Source organism: Cardiocondyla obscurior, linkage group LG03 (assembly GCF_019399895.1).
Source record: "Cardiocondyla obscurior isolate alpha-2009 linkage group LG03, Cobs3.1, whole genome shotgun sequence".
NCBI lineage: Eukaryota > Metazoa > Arthropoda > Insecta > Hymenoptera > Formicidae > Cardiocondyla > Cardiocondyla obscurior.
The window spans coordinates 9,483,377-9,500,256 of NC_091866.1; the positions used below are offsets into that span (position 1 = coordinate 9,483,377).

The 16,880-nt window shown below is 40.4% G+C and overlaps 5 protein-coding genes and 1 long non-coding RNA gene across 6 annotated transcripts in view; 3 read left to right on the forward strand and 3 right to left on the reverse strand.

Moving 5' to 3' along the window:
• LOC139113929 (uncharacterized) overlaps nucleotides 1–16,880 on the reverse strand; it is a 144,835-nt gene that overhangs the window by 62,702 nt on the left and 65,253 nt on the right. The window lies entirely within an intron of this gene.
• On the forward strand, nucleotides 3,722–7,735 carry LOC139113885 (probable zinc transporter protein DDB_G0282067). Its single transcript, XM_070675333.1, has one exon. The coding sequence runs from the start codon at nucleotides 5,197–5,199 to the stop codon at nucleotides 6,049–6,051; it is 855 nt and encodes a 284-aa protein (XP_070531434.1). The 5' UTR covers nucleotides 3,722–5,196; the 3' UTR covers nucleotides 6,052–7,735.
• Nucleotides 9,611–10,919, reverse strand: LOC139101252 (uncharacterized). The gene has a single exon (XM_070654289.1). It carries the CDS (start codon nucleotides 10,905–10,907, stop codon nucleotides 9,966–9,968), a length of 942 nt encoding a protein of 313 aa, XP_070510390.1. The 5' UTR covers nucleotides 10,908–10,919; the 3' UTR covers nucleotides 9,611–9,965.
• LOC139101255 (17S U2 SnRNP complex component HTATSF1) lies at nucleotides 11,633–13,087 on the forward strand. The gene is made up of 2 exons (XM_070654292.1): nucleotides 11,633–12,435; nucleotides 12,608–13,087. The coding sequence occupies exons 1-2, from the start codon at nucleotides 11,646–11,648 to the stop codon at nucleotides 13,084–13,086; spliced, it is 1,269 nt and encodes a 422-aa protein (XP_070510393.1). The 5' UTR covers nucleotides 11,633–11,645; the 3' UTR covers nucleotide 13,087.
• Nucleotides 13,319–15,035, reverse strand: LOC139101253 (cation channel sperm-associated protein 1). The gene has a single exon (XM_070654290.1). The coding sequence runs from the start codon at nucleotides 14,849–14,851 to the stop codon at nucleotides 13,955–13,957; it is 897 nt and encodes a 298-aa protein (XP_070510391.1). The 5' UTR covers nucleotides 14,852–15,035; the 3' UTR covers nucleotides 13,319–13,954.
• LOC139101254 (probable zinc transporter protein DDB_G0282067) lies at nucleotides 15,153–16,565 on the forward strand. Its single transcript, XM_070654291.1, has one exon. It carries the CDS (start codon nucleotides 15,786–15,788, stop codon nucleotides 16,563–16,565), a length of 780 nt encoding a protein of 259 aa, XP_070510392.1. The 5' UTR covers nucleotides 15,153–15,785.

Sequence of the window (16,880 nt, forward strand, 5' to 3'; positions counted from 1 at the left end):
ATCGTGAGAATGAACTATTTGCATGCAACGCGAAATGTACCCCCAGAATGGATTAGCTGTTGATAATCGATCATGCACGGACATTGCTAATGTAACAAGTTTCGCCGGGCTGTAATTTCGAGCGTACGCCCCGTACTTTCGCGATCAATCCAAGCGCGAAAGCGTGAAGGCAAATTTCATAACGGGAATGTTATAATATTAATATAGCATTCGATTTAGCCGCTGGCGCGCGCTTTACTCCGCGTCGTTTCAACACGGCACGCCGACGTGAAAGATTTTCACATCTTTTAATTAAAATTATTGAAAAACCATTTGCGTACGTTTGCGTAGGAATAACTGCGTCAGTTACGAACAAATACCGTTCCATAGGTTCTGTAATAACCGCCCTCGTCTGATTTGTCTAAAACCACATTGTTGTCCGCTCTTGTTACGCTCAACAAGACACCTAACGTGTTCTCGAAATTCAGCATTCAGCGGCAACATTAATTTGACATATTTTAGAAGAGAGAAACAGAGAAAGCGAAAGAGAGAGATATTTTTTATCTTACTCTATTAAGTATAGAGAACATACCAGAATGCATTTTTCATGCGTTTTTTAGAAGAGAGAAACAGAACGTACCAACAGAACATAACAGAACTTAACAGGGCGATACTTGGCGTTCGCGACATTACCATTTAACCACGTCCCTTAAGTACTCTTTGAAATGCATTTGACTCGCAAGAAAGTACTGCGCCTCTGCGACACCTAGTGGTCAGCCGGAAGGCTGACCGGCACGGGCCCAGCCCGGGCATCAGCACAGTGGACTCATTTTACTCTCGAGAAAGTTACTGCGCATTCGTTGTGCGCACGTGCCTGACTGTCTGCCTGGTACGGACTGATACGGACCGTTGCAAGCCGGTACCGACCGTTACGAGTCTACACCAACCGTTACGGGATGGTACGGGCTAGCTCTGGGCTGGCACGGGCTAGCATACGGGCTAGCTACGGGCCAGCTACGGGCTGGCACGGACGTACCGTTACGATTTCAGAAGAAAAAACCAATTATAAATTAAACTAAACCTCAAAATCATTTAAATCAAATAAAAAATTAATGTCAAATTAAAATTATACACGTACATAATTTAATTTCGGCGGAATTAAATTTTTTTATATTATTAGAATTTATTTTCCGCGTGTAATTCACTTTTCTTCAAACTTAATTTATAATTAATATAAGTACTGATCGACTTTTAACGCGGTATAAAGGAATTTATATACCGAAAATTATTAAATGTAAATTTGTTCTTTTTTTAACGTAGAAGAAATAAATAAGTGAATAACGCGCGGGTTTTGTCATGTCTAATAAATAATACAAAAACAATTCGGTACTAAAACTTTTCTAATATTTCGCCTAAGATATTCCATCTTATTTTTTCCGTGGTATATAAATTGTTCGAAAAACAAATTTTTTTTTTAAATATATTCCCTCACCAATTATAATTCGATTTAATTACGCGTTTAACGATAAAGACTTGTTAAATCGCAGATATTGTCGCTCGGTTAACGTACAATAGACTCGGCTAATTGCCGACGAAATACAGTTCTAGTTGACGGAAGATGAATACGATAAAAACATGAGTTTGTTAAAAAGTACTTTCCACATCACGCAAGAATGTGTTTTGTTGCGCACGTTTTAGATTTAGTTATCGGTGTAGGTGCGTCACATTCACGAGCAGCTTGCATTTTGCAATTATTTATAACGAGGAAACTTTCCAGATGGCCGCCCATCTCTGAGCGGAAAATCAGTTTGTTAATTGTGCGAGATAATTATCGCTAAACGTTGCACATGGCAAAGAAATATTTTGTCGTTGTTTCGTTTACCATTTTCCGTGGCTTGCGTGCAAATCTATACATAAAAAGATACTAACAGAAATACGATTGATAACAAAAAAAAAAGAATTTAATTCGTTCTGCGATTCCATCTTTTTTATCACGCAAGTGTATATAAATTAATTGAAGATTAAAAAAAAGATATATGTATTTATCTATTATTAATGACTTAAAGACATGCCATTATTCAATAAAATAATCAGCTCAATTCATATTTAATAGTATGCGTAGACATTTAATAAATTATTTAACGTTTCGATCAATAAATGTTTAAGGTATGCGACTATCTAATCGATTACTTTTATTTAAACATTTCGCTGCAATATGATTTTATTCGTATACAATTTAAAAGAGAATATCGGATAATGGATCAGCTGAAAATACCAACTGTTTGCTTGCATAAATGAGTTTAAAAGGCGAACGGGGCGGTGCGGGGGGGGAGAAGGAGGGGGAGAAGAAACTCAAATTAGGGACTATCACTGTCAGCTTCCTCGCGGCTGCCGCCAGGAAAGCTTGTACCTCGAATGGGGCTCTTGACCGTAGAGCGGTAGCTATGTCGGGTGGTCCCTCCGGGTTTAAATTAGAAAACAATTTCATTAGCAGCCTAGAAGCCAGCGCAACGTCCTTTTGTTCGCGTTCGCGTATAACCCGACGGTTTTATTCAACATGCGAGAATGCGCCACGAAGAAAAGTAACGCGGGAAACGGACTAGGAGGAAGAAAGAAAGACGGGAAAGACGATGCGAGGGTAAGACCTGAATGTGAGAGACAGTTTGGTCGTCGGATTGGGTGGGCTGGGACTAACGGTTCCATCAACTGATTGCACACCTCACAACTTAGCAACGTGAAATAGGCGACGTCTGCGGTATTCGCTATTTCTTTCATTATTAACAAAATCGATAGAAAAGAGAGGAAAAAAAAAAAAAAAACTTGCGCAAGTCTAAAAGCATTATATCAAACAAGAGTTTTCGAAAGTTTTCTATTTCTGTGATTTTTCTGCCTTCGTTATTAGATCTCTGAATAAAAAAAAAAAAAAAAAAAAAAAAAAGAATTACATTTTTATTTCTCTATTAATATTAATACAGACAGAATCATTACCAGAACGTGCGTCAGATTTAACGACATAAGTGAGTATTCTAATTATGAAAATCACGCCTGTGGAAACTTTTCAAATCTCCACCGTTGGCATAATATCCTCGGGAACGGCGCAAATCGAGCGAGAGTAAAATGCTTGATGAGTCAACGAATTATACTGCGATTCAAAGGCGCTTAGCCCTTCTCTCGTACGCAGAAGATTTCAATGACATTTTAGATTTTAATTGAAATCGCGTCGAGCTCATTGGCCAAACAAAGAGGCGAATGATCCGGTTGGCCCGACGCCGCCTCGGATCTGCTTACAAAGCAATCTTTCCATCTGAGTCGAGATCTACGGCGAATGCCACCTAATCTAATCTCCGTTACGACGCTGAGTCGAAATCGAACTTGGCAGAGCCCCTGGTCTTCCCTCTGTCTGAGGGATTCTCGTGGAAACTGGGCAGTAACCAATCTTTATCTTGATTATGCAGCTCCAACGTCGGCGAAAGCCAATCTCCAATCGAAAGTGGTTGCCAAGTAAGATCGTAAAGAATCAGAATCTATCGAGCGGTATTTCAAACTGCGAAACAAGCCGATACTTCGGGATTTGCAATGGAAATCAATTTCGATAATCATCGTATCGTAATTTTCTACTTCTCGCATTTGTTATCGTATATATTGTCACGGCTATTTGTCTTTTTTATTTTAAATTCATAAAATCGATTATAAAAAAATTTCTGGTGGCATGGAATTAAAGTTGATCTTTATCTAATAATTATAAAATTAATAAAAACTTTTCTTTTTAACTAAACAACGTGTCATATGTCGAGTTACGTTTTTTCGTTGGCATTAAAATCGGTGGAAGATTAAGACCGCAGACGCTATTATTTTTCCCGGTTTTCGATGGTTTTTTGAGATCATCTAATAAAACCGTCAGAGATGCCGGAACAAATGGGTCAACAGTTAACGAAACGACCCGCGCAACGAACGCCGCGCGTGATATACGCGTCGCCGACGTCTGTAAAACTCAATAAATTGTTTTCGGTTTATGACGTTATAAATGGCACTGTGTTTACGAGAGGCGAATTTATGTCGCAGATAATAGAATTAATGATAAAATTAGACAGTTTATCGATGAGCTAGCAAACGTGACGACGTACGCGCCGCGATAACAAAACGCTTCTAGGGGTATTCAACGCGACATATGCATATCCTGTATTTGTACCGCCATGTCGTTAATTAAAATGATTGCGCGAGCATCTGGTAGGGTACTTAACTTCAAATATCGATTGAGGTCACACCGCTACGCGAGGCGCTGATCGGATATGTGCATGTGTCGGACAGCGGGACGCCACTTTGATTCAAAATAGATATTTGGCCGTTCGCGACTGAGTTTCGTGTATTAATTAATCATCGTCTCGAAAATGGAAAAAAAAAAAAAAATCCCCCGAAAAACGATCAGTCACATTTTATATTCTTGTCAATATTCGATTAGAAAGTCTTGAAAAAATATACGCAAAACTTATTTTTTGCGAAAAAAAAAAATTTATTAATCCGACCGTTAAATTTTTATTATATTTACGCTATAATTGTAATTACTTCGAAATGCGTCTAAAACAGAAATGTTGATTACGGAGGGAAAAGGAAACAAATCGATGCGAAGACGATAATGCGATTTGCCGCGGTGTAGAAATTTCCGCGGTTATTGTTCCCGCTGCCGACCGACGCTCGCGGAAAAAGTGATAATGGAAAGTTCTTCCTGGCGCCGGATACAACTTTTTGCGGAAACATTGCGTTCACGCAGTGTATCGAGATACGATTAATCGAATAAAAAGTTTACATTGTCGGAACATTCGTTGGGAACTCATAATTTTACAAATATGATTCGGTGAAACGTTAACGAGTCAATTTGTTATGTCACTTCGCGAGCAAGAAATTACAATGGGAGCCGACTCGACGAATATTTTAACAGCCGATTGAATTCCGCGAGATAGCACGAATGGAATATTCTAGCAGAATAAACGCAATGTGCAGCGATGCGAGAAAGTGTAAAACCGTGTGCCTCCCCACCGCAACGGTGTCAACGGAGATTGGAATGAAATTTTAGGAATACTTGCGGTCGTGCGGATGAAAGTGGACTCGACGGAAACAGACGGCCCCGCGCCGTGACGGAAGTAACCGGACCCATCGATATTTAAGTGTCAACCGTTATAACGTTGACCATCAGTTCGATCGAAACCGAGTGCGATCAGGATGGTGCGAAGCACGATGTTATTTCTGCCATTCATTGCAATATGTTCGCTCGCGTTGCACGCAACGTGTTACGCCCGAGATCTGGCCGGTGCGGAATCACGCGTCAGCCGGCGTGACGTGCAAGAAAAGAACGACAACCGTCATGTAGATCATTCAGAGCCCGACGCTGCGCCGTCGCTTATCGCGGAACCGAGCGAGGTCGATCTCGATACGGCGGCGACGAAGCACAAGGGGCACCATCATGAATCCGGCGGCGGCCACAAGCATGAATCTCACCACCACGAAGAGCACGGCGGGAAAGGTGAAAAGGGCTACAAGAGCCATCATCATCATGACAAAGGTGACAGCGGTAAGCACGACAAGGAACACCACGCCGGTCACCACGAAGAGCACGGAGGCAAGAAGAAGGGCCACCACGACGAGCACGAAAAGTACGGCGAGCACCACGAGGGCGAGAAAGGCCATAAAGGTGGAAAGTTCGGCGAGAAGAAGGGCCACAAGAAGGGCCATAAAACCAAGGGCTATCATAACAAATTCCACAAAGACGAGTACCACAAGGAGCATAAATTTTATGACGATTATCATAAGGGTGGACATCACGAGAAACACGGTGACTTCCACGGTCACCACGAGAAGAAGGAGGGCCACCACAAGAAGGGCGGTCATCATCATTCCGGGTACCACGAGGATCATCATGGCAAGAAAGGCCACCACGACAAAGGTCATCACGACGAGGAGCATAAAGGTCACCATGGCAAGCACGGCCACGAGGAACATCATTCCCATCACGATGGGTACGGCAAGAAGGGCGATCACCATTCCGGAAAAAAATACGGTTTTAAGAAGGGACATTAGATATGTACAACGAAGGGCAGATATCGCATTTTCCGCGGCGAAAGCGGGTAGCGCACGTAACTCCAGGCGGCAGAGGCAGGGAAATGAGAGAACGGAGAGAAATCAGTCTTCGGCAAACCGGCCGGCGCGGTATACATATACATGCGGTGCATGTGAAACTCGACGCACACGACGCTAAAGTTACGTACGCTAGCTGCCGTCGCCGTATCTGCCTTTACAGCGTACGTTCAGGTGTTGCGTATCAAAAAGCGATTACTCGTTCTACAGTTACTTGTTTATGTACCTGCCTCGGACAAAAGTCACGCGACGATGTCGCGTGGCTGTTGCATTTTGTACCGTTCTTTATATGGAGCGAATACCGGACACATACGCTAAGAGATCGTTTGGAAATTGCGGCTCGTTGATTTTTCCTCCTCCGCCAAGTCTTAATGGGGCAAATAAGTTTCTCCCCTTCCATATTTGTCCCAGCAGTTACATTACAGTCAAGACGGCAACGTGATATTACGCCTTATCGATTTCCCGCGATTTATTGCCGCCGTTTTTCTCGACGGCCTTTTATCACTTCCCATCGGCGAACTAAAGTAATTTTATCATTCCTTCCTGCCTCGCGCCGCAGCTTATTGACAAAGGTAACGATTACGCGAGAAAGAATGTGTTATTATTCTCGAATTATGCGAATAGAATTTTTCCTCTCGTTGCGAGTTACTCGAAAAGATTAATCGAGCAAAAGGCATAATGTCGCATTAATATCGAACATTGTTATTACTATAAATCAATTAACAGTTCGACTTTAGATATTTGTTTTGTAAGCGATACGTTGCCCGTATCGAATAAACTTCCTATGAAATACAAAATGACAGTTTCAAGCAGACGCGAATTGATTTACCGCACAATAGAAGTATTATTCAGCGCCGCGTCTCTATTGTCGAGCAAGTGCAATATATTAGCAATTTTGCAGTATGAATTTTAATGTCAGATATAGCACAGATCATTAATGCACCAATAATTGAGGTTAATCGATTGGCCAGCTGATTGAATTGATTACCGGATATTAATGCCGCGGGAAACGCATGCTGCAAGTTGACACCGTTAAATTTGTGGGCAAATACGCATATGCCTACGCGCTGCAGTGTTATCTCTTGTAACAATGTGCATACTACGTTATTTATTGTAAAAATATCAAAATGAAAATATACTACAATTTTACATTAGATGTTAAGAATACTGCGTTGCATTTAAAATTAAAGTCAATATTATTCAAATTTTACAATAACGATGAAAAATAATTTGTGCATTTTTACATTGTTAATTTCCTTCGGATCGAGCAAAATTATTTTAAGATAAATTATTTAACTTCGTAAAAGAAAAAAGTATTTCACGTTCTACTTGCACAATTAGCCTTTTGTGCATTTATTATGCATATAGTTAATTACCTTTATCTCCTCTGATTTTTATTTCTTTTGTATTACTGTATTATAACGATTCGGCTAACAGGCGCATGACGTCGAAAACACACGAGCCGCTTAATATAAATCACTGATACCTTTTGAAATATATATACACAATAACCGCTCGTTATTCGTTAATTAATTAATGATTCTAGAAAACGTTATTTAAATTTAGCCGTATCATTTACGTAAATTATAAATCTGCCAATTACGTATAAATAAGAAGTAAATCGCTATATATGTATGTAATTAACATTTATATTAAATAAGATTGCTTGTTAAATAAACGTAAAATAAAAATTGATAAAAATCAAAATAAAGACAAACAAAGAATCCGTCTTTTTTCTTTCATTTTCATAATTTCACATAGTCTACATAAATAATTTAAAATTATTTGCTCCAGCTGATAATGCACTGCTAATAGTGTAAAGCTTTGATTATGAGCATTCTTGATTACATCTGAATTCACTGTGATAACAATGAATACACCAATAAGGTGAGCTAAACTCAAATATTTAATCTAGTAAGCTTACGTCAAAGGATTTCTTGCGCGGCCTCATGATGCAATTTTCATTATATGACTGTACCAAGCGGATCATTTATTATTCGAAGGGTTGCTTCAACTTCGTGAAAATTTTATCAAAGCTACGGGAGAGCTTATTTCGCCAGTTTTCAGCAACATTTTTATTAAACAACTCTTGTTCCACATTATGTTTATTTATATAAAAAAAAATTATTATACTTGTCGCGTGGATAAAAGAAAGTATCGTAATATTATTAATAAATTTTGTAAAAGATATCGTATTATTTTCGTTAAAAGGTTCCGGTCCGGCAATAATTTCCAAAAATGTAATGCGAACGTCCACGTACTTCCGAGTTTTCATTAAGTTCGTCAAACGGGACGATTATCCGAGATCTAACGTTCGTTGCGTACGCGTCCAGGATCTCGCGAGAACGTTAATCGAACGGCGAATAAAACGCCGACGATAAAACAATTCGCGTAATTAGATAACGTTCGTTGTTACCTCGTCCGAGTTTTCCACGTCGAATCCCACGGAGATTCTCGCGGCGGTTAAAGGAGGACGGGCGTTTCGCTTCCATTAAGAAGCATTCCGGGCGGTAAAACTTAACGCCGACGTTCCGCAGTTTCTGGAAGACCAGGTCGGACGATAACTCAAACACGGCTCTATTCATTCATGGCCGTTGTACGAAGTGATATGGGTGGCAGCCTGCAGAGCGGCATCTGATTTATGTATTCGCGCCGCGTTCCACCGCTTCCGATATACATGCACCTTTATATACACCATGTACAGAAACGACGGATACATATAACACAAGCATCGCGTGCGTATACGTACACGCGTTCGCGGCGTGTGTGTAAAAGGGTTGGCGAGTATGCGCGAATGTTCACACACGTATACGTGTAAGGTGGTGCTCACAGAAACGCGGAGGAGGACGGGTAGGTGCCGCGGCTTATTGTTGATGAATACGGGGAACCCGAGCTCACTGAGCCACGAAGGGGATGCGGGCTTTATACATATACTATATGTATATATATATATATATATATATATATATATATATATATATATATATATATCTATATCTATTGCAGTCAGACTACAGCGGAGTTGGTACGAGACCGATAGGTATACGTTACCGAAGTGGAATGCCCTCGCGGGCTCCGGTGGCCAGCCCGCAATGAGAATGCGGAGAGATACAGCAGGGCCCGTGTATGCATCAATTATGCACCTTGATTCTCATTTCGCGGTGGGGCCACTCGCGAAAGATTGCAATTTATCGGCATAACAATGCGGACATTGTTTTAACGTCCATTAACCATTCGCTCGCGGTTGCTGTCGTCCTCGATCATCAGTTAGTCGAGCAAGTAAAATTAAAATCATATCGCGTTACAATAAATCGAAGAAAACATCAAATTAATTTTATCGCCAAGTCTTCAATCGTGATAAATTGCCAATTAAAAAAATTTTATGCCGCAGTAAATATCGAGAATAATGTAATAAAAATGTTATTTGATTGTAGTTAAAAAAAAAAGAAAGAAAAAAAAAAAAGAAATTGTGGATTTGCGGAAATATTCAAACAGCAAGTAATACTTTGCTTTCAATCGATTATACAAAAATAATTAAATATAAAAACGAGAGGCAGAAGAGGATTTATGAGGACTTATTATATATTTTTATATTTTATTAAACGTCCGATGTGCGCAACGAAAAATATGGAGAAAAATTGCGATGAACATACACGCGTTAAATGCTTGAATAAACGTAATGTACATTTATTTAAACATTTTTTTATCTCTGAATTAACGACTACTGTACAACTGTGACTCGCGCAAGTGTCATACGTACATACATGTTAACTTAAGCCGTTGCTGAAAGCGAACTTTCAACCCTTCGTTAAGCCTGTCTGCTGTATGAATCCGCCTAAGTTCTTGAAGAATCCTTCTTAAAGTAACCTCAGGCTTCTGAACTGTCGCTCAGGCATTTCTTTGAATTTTTTTTGTTCGTTGGCTTCCACCTCGATGAATTTGGAATCGTTACTCTTGCCTTTTGCACGTTTGTCTTCAGCAGCGTCGTGTTTTTCACCGTATCGGCCGTGTCTCTCAAAGTGTCTACCATGACGTCCGTTATTGTAAAAATCGGCGTCCTTTTTGAACTCATCTCTGTGGTAAACGTTGCGATATCCGGCAGTGTTACGAGCTTTCTCGTGGCCATCTCTGATCTCGTGGGTGGTTCCCTTGTCTTTTACGACTTTTTCTTTATGATTCTTCGCACGATCCTCGTTTTTGGAATGGCTCTTACTCGCGCCTGAAACCTCTGTATACTCGCTCCTATCATTCTCTTTTCTCGCATCACCCTTTGAACCTGCTTCAAAAACGACGTGGCTGTTGCGATCTTTTTTTGCGGCCTGTGTTTCATACTTCGACGCAGCGTAATGTGCGTCGTTATCTTTATTAAATTCGTCAGATTTATCGGAGTTTCCGTCTCCAACCGAAGTTCTTAACGTCACGCTTTTGCGGCTCGGCGGTCTGATTTTCGGTTTCACGAACGCAAGCTCCATGTGAGTGACTCCAGGTGATTTCACGCCCTTATAACCGGCCGGCAGCATTTCCGCTTCGGGTTCTATAATCAAAGGTAACAAAACCGGGCTGGTCTCCGCTCTTGCGACGATCGCTCGCATCGTCGTCGGCGGTCTTTTTTCTTCGAACTCTTCACTTTCGTCGAACAACTTGGCCGCGGATAGCTGCGCGTCATAATCATAGTCGTTAGCTGTTGACGTCGGATAAAAGAATGAGCTACTATAGTACATTTTGTTAGTTGGCTTTGTCGAATGCGCACAAGCGCAGAGCACAGCGCAGGCGAAATACCATCCTGCATAGATCTTCATTTACTTTGCGGATGTCTCTGGTGCTTAGAAGCAGCCGTGGATAGTTCGATTGACGATTTAATTAGCTCGAAATTTTACTTCAGGCGAATAGACGGCACGATGTAGAGGGTCGGCATGCACTGTAATAATCGCACAATAATACCAGCTCTTTTATATCGCACGGCAATCACTCGGCCGCACCATCGATTTCACATGGCCTTAGCGTATCTAGCGTAGCGTATAGTTAATTCAAGATCAACGGCAGTTTACGGTACTTGTCGATCAGTGATGCAAAGCAAGATCGTGGGATTAGATCGCGGAGAATAAAAATGTTACGAAATATATCTTTAGCGCTCCGTGCAAATTCAAGTAAAAAGAATCGAATGATTATCAGCTCGGGAATTTAATTTTTTTTTTTCGGCTGAATCTTGACACAAATTGTCCCAGATATTTCTCGATGAATTTAATTGACGAGGAATTCTTCGGTGAATTATGCAACCCCGCGATAGCGTTGGCTAATATCGCGACGAAAGAAGTGTACCGTTGATAATATGCGCGCGGCATTTGAAGCACCGACCTTGAGGGCTCTCGATACTAAACCGTGTTATACGACGGAAGGATAAACTTGTCCTTCCAACGTGCATATATAAGGCGATAACGCTGATGAACGGATACGACAGTGTCGGACAATTCGGCCACGAGACGCAATAACGATTATTATCCGGCGTGGTGTTTACTAGGGCGACGGATCTGGTTAGCATGATTACGAGTTTGGTGATTGCCGTGCTGTTCGCCGGTGTACCCGGCAATGGTGCGTCATCGGCGAGGACGGCGCACATGACAGTCTCTAAGATGAGAATAGCCGATCTCGAGACCTCTGCGAGCGGATACGCGTACAATCAGCAGGGGGATCTTCCGGCCTCGTACACGCGGTACACCAATCACGGAAGCGGACGTTACTACCATGCACCGACGCCAGTGCATTACATCGTCGGGAGTCCTGCACCTGTTGCGCCCGCCGTTTCTGAAACTGCGTCGTCGCACGAACCCGTTCTGCTCGCGTATGCGACTGCGAAGCACGAAATTGCACCGTACGTACCGCGCCAGCCTTACCCGCGCGATGGATTCATTAATTATGGCGTGGGCCAATTAGCGAAATACGCGCAACCACTTGAGCCGCCTAAACTGGCTGCACGTGCGCCGTATTACGCGCCTAGCGCATTTAAACCGCGCGAAATGGATAAAAGTATCGATAAAAGGAGCGATGACGAAGAGAGCGAGGATTATGACAGCGATGAGGACGACGGTGAAAAAGAGGAAAAAAGTTCCGCGCCTGAGAATCGTGAAAAAGCAGTTGATTTTATAGTAACCCATCCTATTCATAGCCCCGACAACTCTCGTTCAGATATCGACGTTTCGTTTGAGCGCGGTGAAAAGTATTCGGCCGCACAGAATTCCGCTCATGGAGAAAAGGGCGACAAAGGGTACAACAAACAAGTAGAATTTGACGTGGGTGAACGCGGACAGCACGATAAAAGCAGGCAGCAAGGTGGATTTTTATCTGTTTTTCTTTTTCTCTTTTAACCGGCGACATTTATTGATTTTTCTCGATATAAGTTTAAACATTTTTGTTTTTTTTGATATATGGGAATATATTTATATTAAAATACGTCCAGGTGAGATGCTACACGTGTAAAATTATTTTTTGTTGAATCTTTCAGAATTCTACGACGTTAAAACCGGGCAGGAAAAGAGGCACGATAACGTAGCTAGAAATTATGAGCATCACGATGAAACTGAAAGTGGTAAAAAGAATAGCAGCCACGGACAAACATCGTACCACAAAAAGGGACAAAAGACTAAAGGGTTTCATAAAATTTATCATAAGGACGAATATAAAAAACATACCGATTTCTATGATGAGAGCCACAAGGAAGGTTATTTCGACAAGCATTCCGTTGCTGACGAGCATCATAACGCTGCCGAAGGCAGTTTCGAAAGAGGTGGACATCACGAATCTGAGTTTGACGATGAAAATAGCGGGAAGCAAAAATTTTATGATAAAGGATACAATCAGAATCGCGATAAAGGCTATAATAAAGAAAAGGGTGACGACTCTTCTCATAATAATTACGAAAATTACAGCTTTGATGAAGACACGCGTTCAACTAGAAAACACGGATACGATAAAGTCGAATAATAATAGTAATATAATTTTTTAAATTTCTGTTATGCATATCACTTAATTATAACATGCAATAAATATAAATTTTTCTAGTAATTTTTGTTATGTACGTTAAAAATAATCTTCGCGCAACATTCTTTTGTGAATCATATTGTTTCATTAATTACTAATATTTTTTATTATAATTATCGAGAGCAGTAGAAACATTACAACGATAATCACGTCATGTATCTCTACATTACTTTTCAATATCAATTTTTATATTTTCTATATAATCGAGGTTAAATAATAAATATCGGACATTAATTTAATTATTTTAACGTACACCGTTAATATTAAAAATATGTAATTGCCAAGTAACGTTTGATAAAACAAATATAAAATCGTGTCAATTGCACCACTGAATGCGGTAACTGGCCGATACTATTGTTTTATGGAAATAGCATGTAACGAGCGGCCATATTTTCTTGTGACAGCTGCTACACCGCAGAAGCGTGACTGATATAGCACAAAACATGAAACTCCACTGAATTATTACGACAGTTACCGATTTCGCGACACACGTTACAGTCGCAGAAATAACTCAAATTTCATTTTACGTTCAGCATGTGTTTATATTATAGAGTTAGAAACTTGATTAATATAAGTTATGGTATTTAAAAAAAAAAAAAATAATATAATACTGCAAGAAAAATTATGACTTAATAAACACAGATAGCATTTTACAATAAATTGACAATATATAATATGAGATAGTACAGAAACATTATATCTACCGACAAAAGAAAGATTTATTTTGCTTTAAATTAATATAACATGACAGCCGAACCGGCGCAATTCGACAGGCAGTAGCAATAAAATTATAATTTTCTGCATATTTTTATTAATGTCCCTTTTTGTATCCCCAATGCTTATGATCTTCGTGGCCGCCTTTTTTGCCATGATGATGATGGTGATGATGGTGCTCATCGTGACCGCCGTAGCCTTTGTGACCCTTGTGATCGTGATGATGATGTCCTTTTTCATGATGGCCTTTCTTGCCGTAATGATCCTCGTGGTGATGGTGGTCGTGATGTCCTTTCTTAAAATGACCACCTTTCTTGTGCCCGTGTTCATGGTGATGGCCGCCGTGCTCTTCATGGTGACCATGATCGTGATGCTCGTCGAAGAACTCTTTATCTTTTTTAAACTCGTCGAGCTTGTGAACTTCGTGGTGGCCCTTCGTGTTGTGGCCTTTGCCGTAATGCCCCTTCTCGTGGAACTTATGACCTTTCTCTCCCTTTTCACCCTTGTGGTGCTCGCTGTAATAGCCGTCATCGTGATGATGATGCTTTTTGTGCCCTCCGTCCTCGTGATAATGCCCGGAATGGCCTTCTTTATCGTGATGTCCTTTCTCGCCTTTCTCGTGATGATGCTCCGATTTGTAGCCCTTGTCGCCTTTTCCCCCATGTTCGTGATGATGATCGGAATGATGCTCTCCTCCATGACCACTCTCGTGATGATGATGAGTGGCGGCTACCTGTAGATCGCCGTAATACTCTTTGCCGAGCTCGCGTGCGGAAGTCTCACAGTAAGAGGCGATGCATGCCGCCAGCAGGCAGATCGCCGTCAATCTGCTCATCGTGCCGCGTTTATTCTCGTACGATCCAGCGTCGGCGAGAGATCTTTGACTTCGCTGCAGTGATCGGTAGATATGATTAAAGCTAGTCGCCTCGCTCGGATTATATATCGAGCGCAGGATAATCGATATGAGAGTAGCCAGCGTTCTTTCTTTTCTCATTAGATCGTTGCGAAAGTAATGTCTCCTTAACCTGTTTAAATTGTAATGCGGATTTCAGCGAGTTCGCGACAGTCGCTTAAATCATTATGTAATATTATTGAAATCGTTGCCCTGCTTGCCAAACTACGTTCGTGGAGTCTAAATAATGCGTTTTTATCTTTTTTTTTTTTTTATTTGAACGGCGACACAACGATTTCCAATGGTTTTTTTTTAATTCAACAGACGGAAACTTACATGATTTATATATTTTATTTAAAGACAAATGCAAGGATGTAATATGTATGACCGGAGATTGCCATTAAATATTAGCGGGTAGTTTAATAAAAAGAATTGTTTAATTCTCGTCAAATATAAATTGAACGGGTTATAAATAAAAGACGATGAGTCGTTTTATTGTGCGCGTTTCATTCCATAGGTCATAAATTGTTTGATTGGCGGATAACGTAATTTGTCAATATATTTTGCATCAATTTTATTATTTTAAGCGTGTTTAACTAATGGATTATTTATATTGTGGGATTCAATTAATTTGATTTCCCTTTACAAATTTTTATTATTTATATTACATATAAATTTAAATTTCGTATATCTTTTTAATCAAGATTTGATATATTTTAATATTTATTTTAATATACCAAATATGAATACATATTTTAGTTTTTAATTCTCTCTGATTTTTTTTCTTCTTACTTAATATCAAATCTATTAGTTAAGTAATCTAAGATTGACGATTTTGCATCTAATAGCACATTCAAGCAATAATATAAAGTACGAACTATGTTTTACGAAATACGAATGCTGCATTGTGTTCGAACAAGAGCGAAGGAACGAAAGCGATTACGTACAAAACGTCGGTGAAACCTCAGGTATATAAGCTTTGCTTTAAAGATTGTTGGACAGTCTGTTGCACCTGTTGGTTCTGTAAAGTTCCAACATGGCTAAATACATATTTCCATGCTCAATTTTGGGACTGGCTGTGATATGCACGGCAATTGCTATATCTTTGGCGCGAGATGTTCGAAGTATAAGAGGAGATTTAGAAGTGGCCGGCTCTCATCACCACGGCCATCACCATGAACATGGTGGCGGTCATGAGCATCATTCCCATCACCATGGAGAACACGGTGAAGAGGGCCATAAAGGTCACAAAGGCCATCACCATCACGAAGAGGGAGAACACGGGCATCATGGTAAGGAACATCATGAGGGCCACCATCACGAACACGGTGGCCATAAAAAAGGGCATCACGACGAGCATGACGAGCACGGTAGCCATCACGAACACGAACACGGCCATAAAGAATCGAAATTCGGCCATGGAAAAGGCCATAAGAAAGGCGAGAAGACTCACGGTTATCACCACAAGTCTCATAAAGATGAATTCCACAAGGAGCATAAATTCTACGACGATTATCACAAGGGTGGCCATCATGAGAAGCACGGCGATCATCACGAGCATCACCATGGCAAGGAAGGACATCATAAGAAAGGTGGTCATCACCATTCCGGTCACCATGAAGACCACCATGGTAAGAAAGGCCACCATGACAAAGGACATTACGATGAAGATCACCATGGTCATCATGGCAAACATGGACACGAAGAACACCATCATCACCACGAGGACCACGGAAAGAAGCATGAACACCATGGCGGCAAAAAGCATGGCTATTCGAGCGGCCATGGTCACCATGGTCATCACCATCATCATTAACGATATAAAACTTACAAATTTCGTGCGACGCAGCCACAATAATTTGTTGCACTATTTCATCTTATTTTCGTTGAATATTTTTAAAATGTCGATTAATAATGGATTTATTTCGTTACTGAGAAATTAAAATACTTATACCAAATATGATAACCGCATTATTTCCCCTAATAACTCCTATGTATATTTGTAACAAAATTTCATAATACGTCTACTTTCTTAAATATATTAAATATGAATATATTACGATTTTTTATACATCAAAACGTATATTGCTATATATCATTAAATGGAATTATGCATTTTATAATACAAACG

Bases quoted from the DNA above. Each gene is read 5' to 3' on its own strand.
- LOC139101255 (XM_070654292.1), top strand. From the start codon at position 11,646: ATGATTACGAGTTTGGTGATTGCCGTGCTGTTCGCCGGTGTACCCGGC. The intron at 12,436-12,607 runs GTGGATTTTTAT...TGAATCTTTCAG, and splicing joins CGATAAAAGCAGGCAGCAAG to AATTCTACGACGTTAAAACC.
- LOC139113885 (XM_070675333.1), top strand. From the start codon at position 5,197: ATGGTGCGAAGCACGATGTTATTTCTGCCATTCATTGCAATATGTTCG.
- LOC139101254 (XM_070654291.1), top strand. From the start codon at position 15,786: ATGGCTAAATACATATTTCCATGCTCAATTTTGGGACTGGCTGTGATA.
- LOC139101253 (XM_070654290.1), bottom strand. From the start codon at position 14,851: ATGAGAAAAGAAAGAACGCTGGCTACTCTCATATCGATTATCCTGCGC.
- LOC139101252 (XM_070654289.1), bottom strand. From the start codon at position 10,907: ATGAAGATCTATGCAGGATGGTATTTCGCCTGCGCTGTGCTCTGCGCT.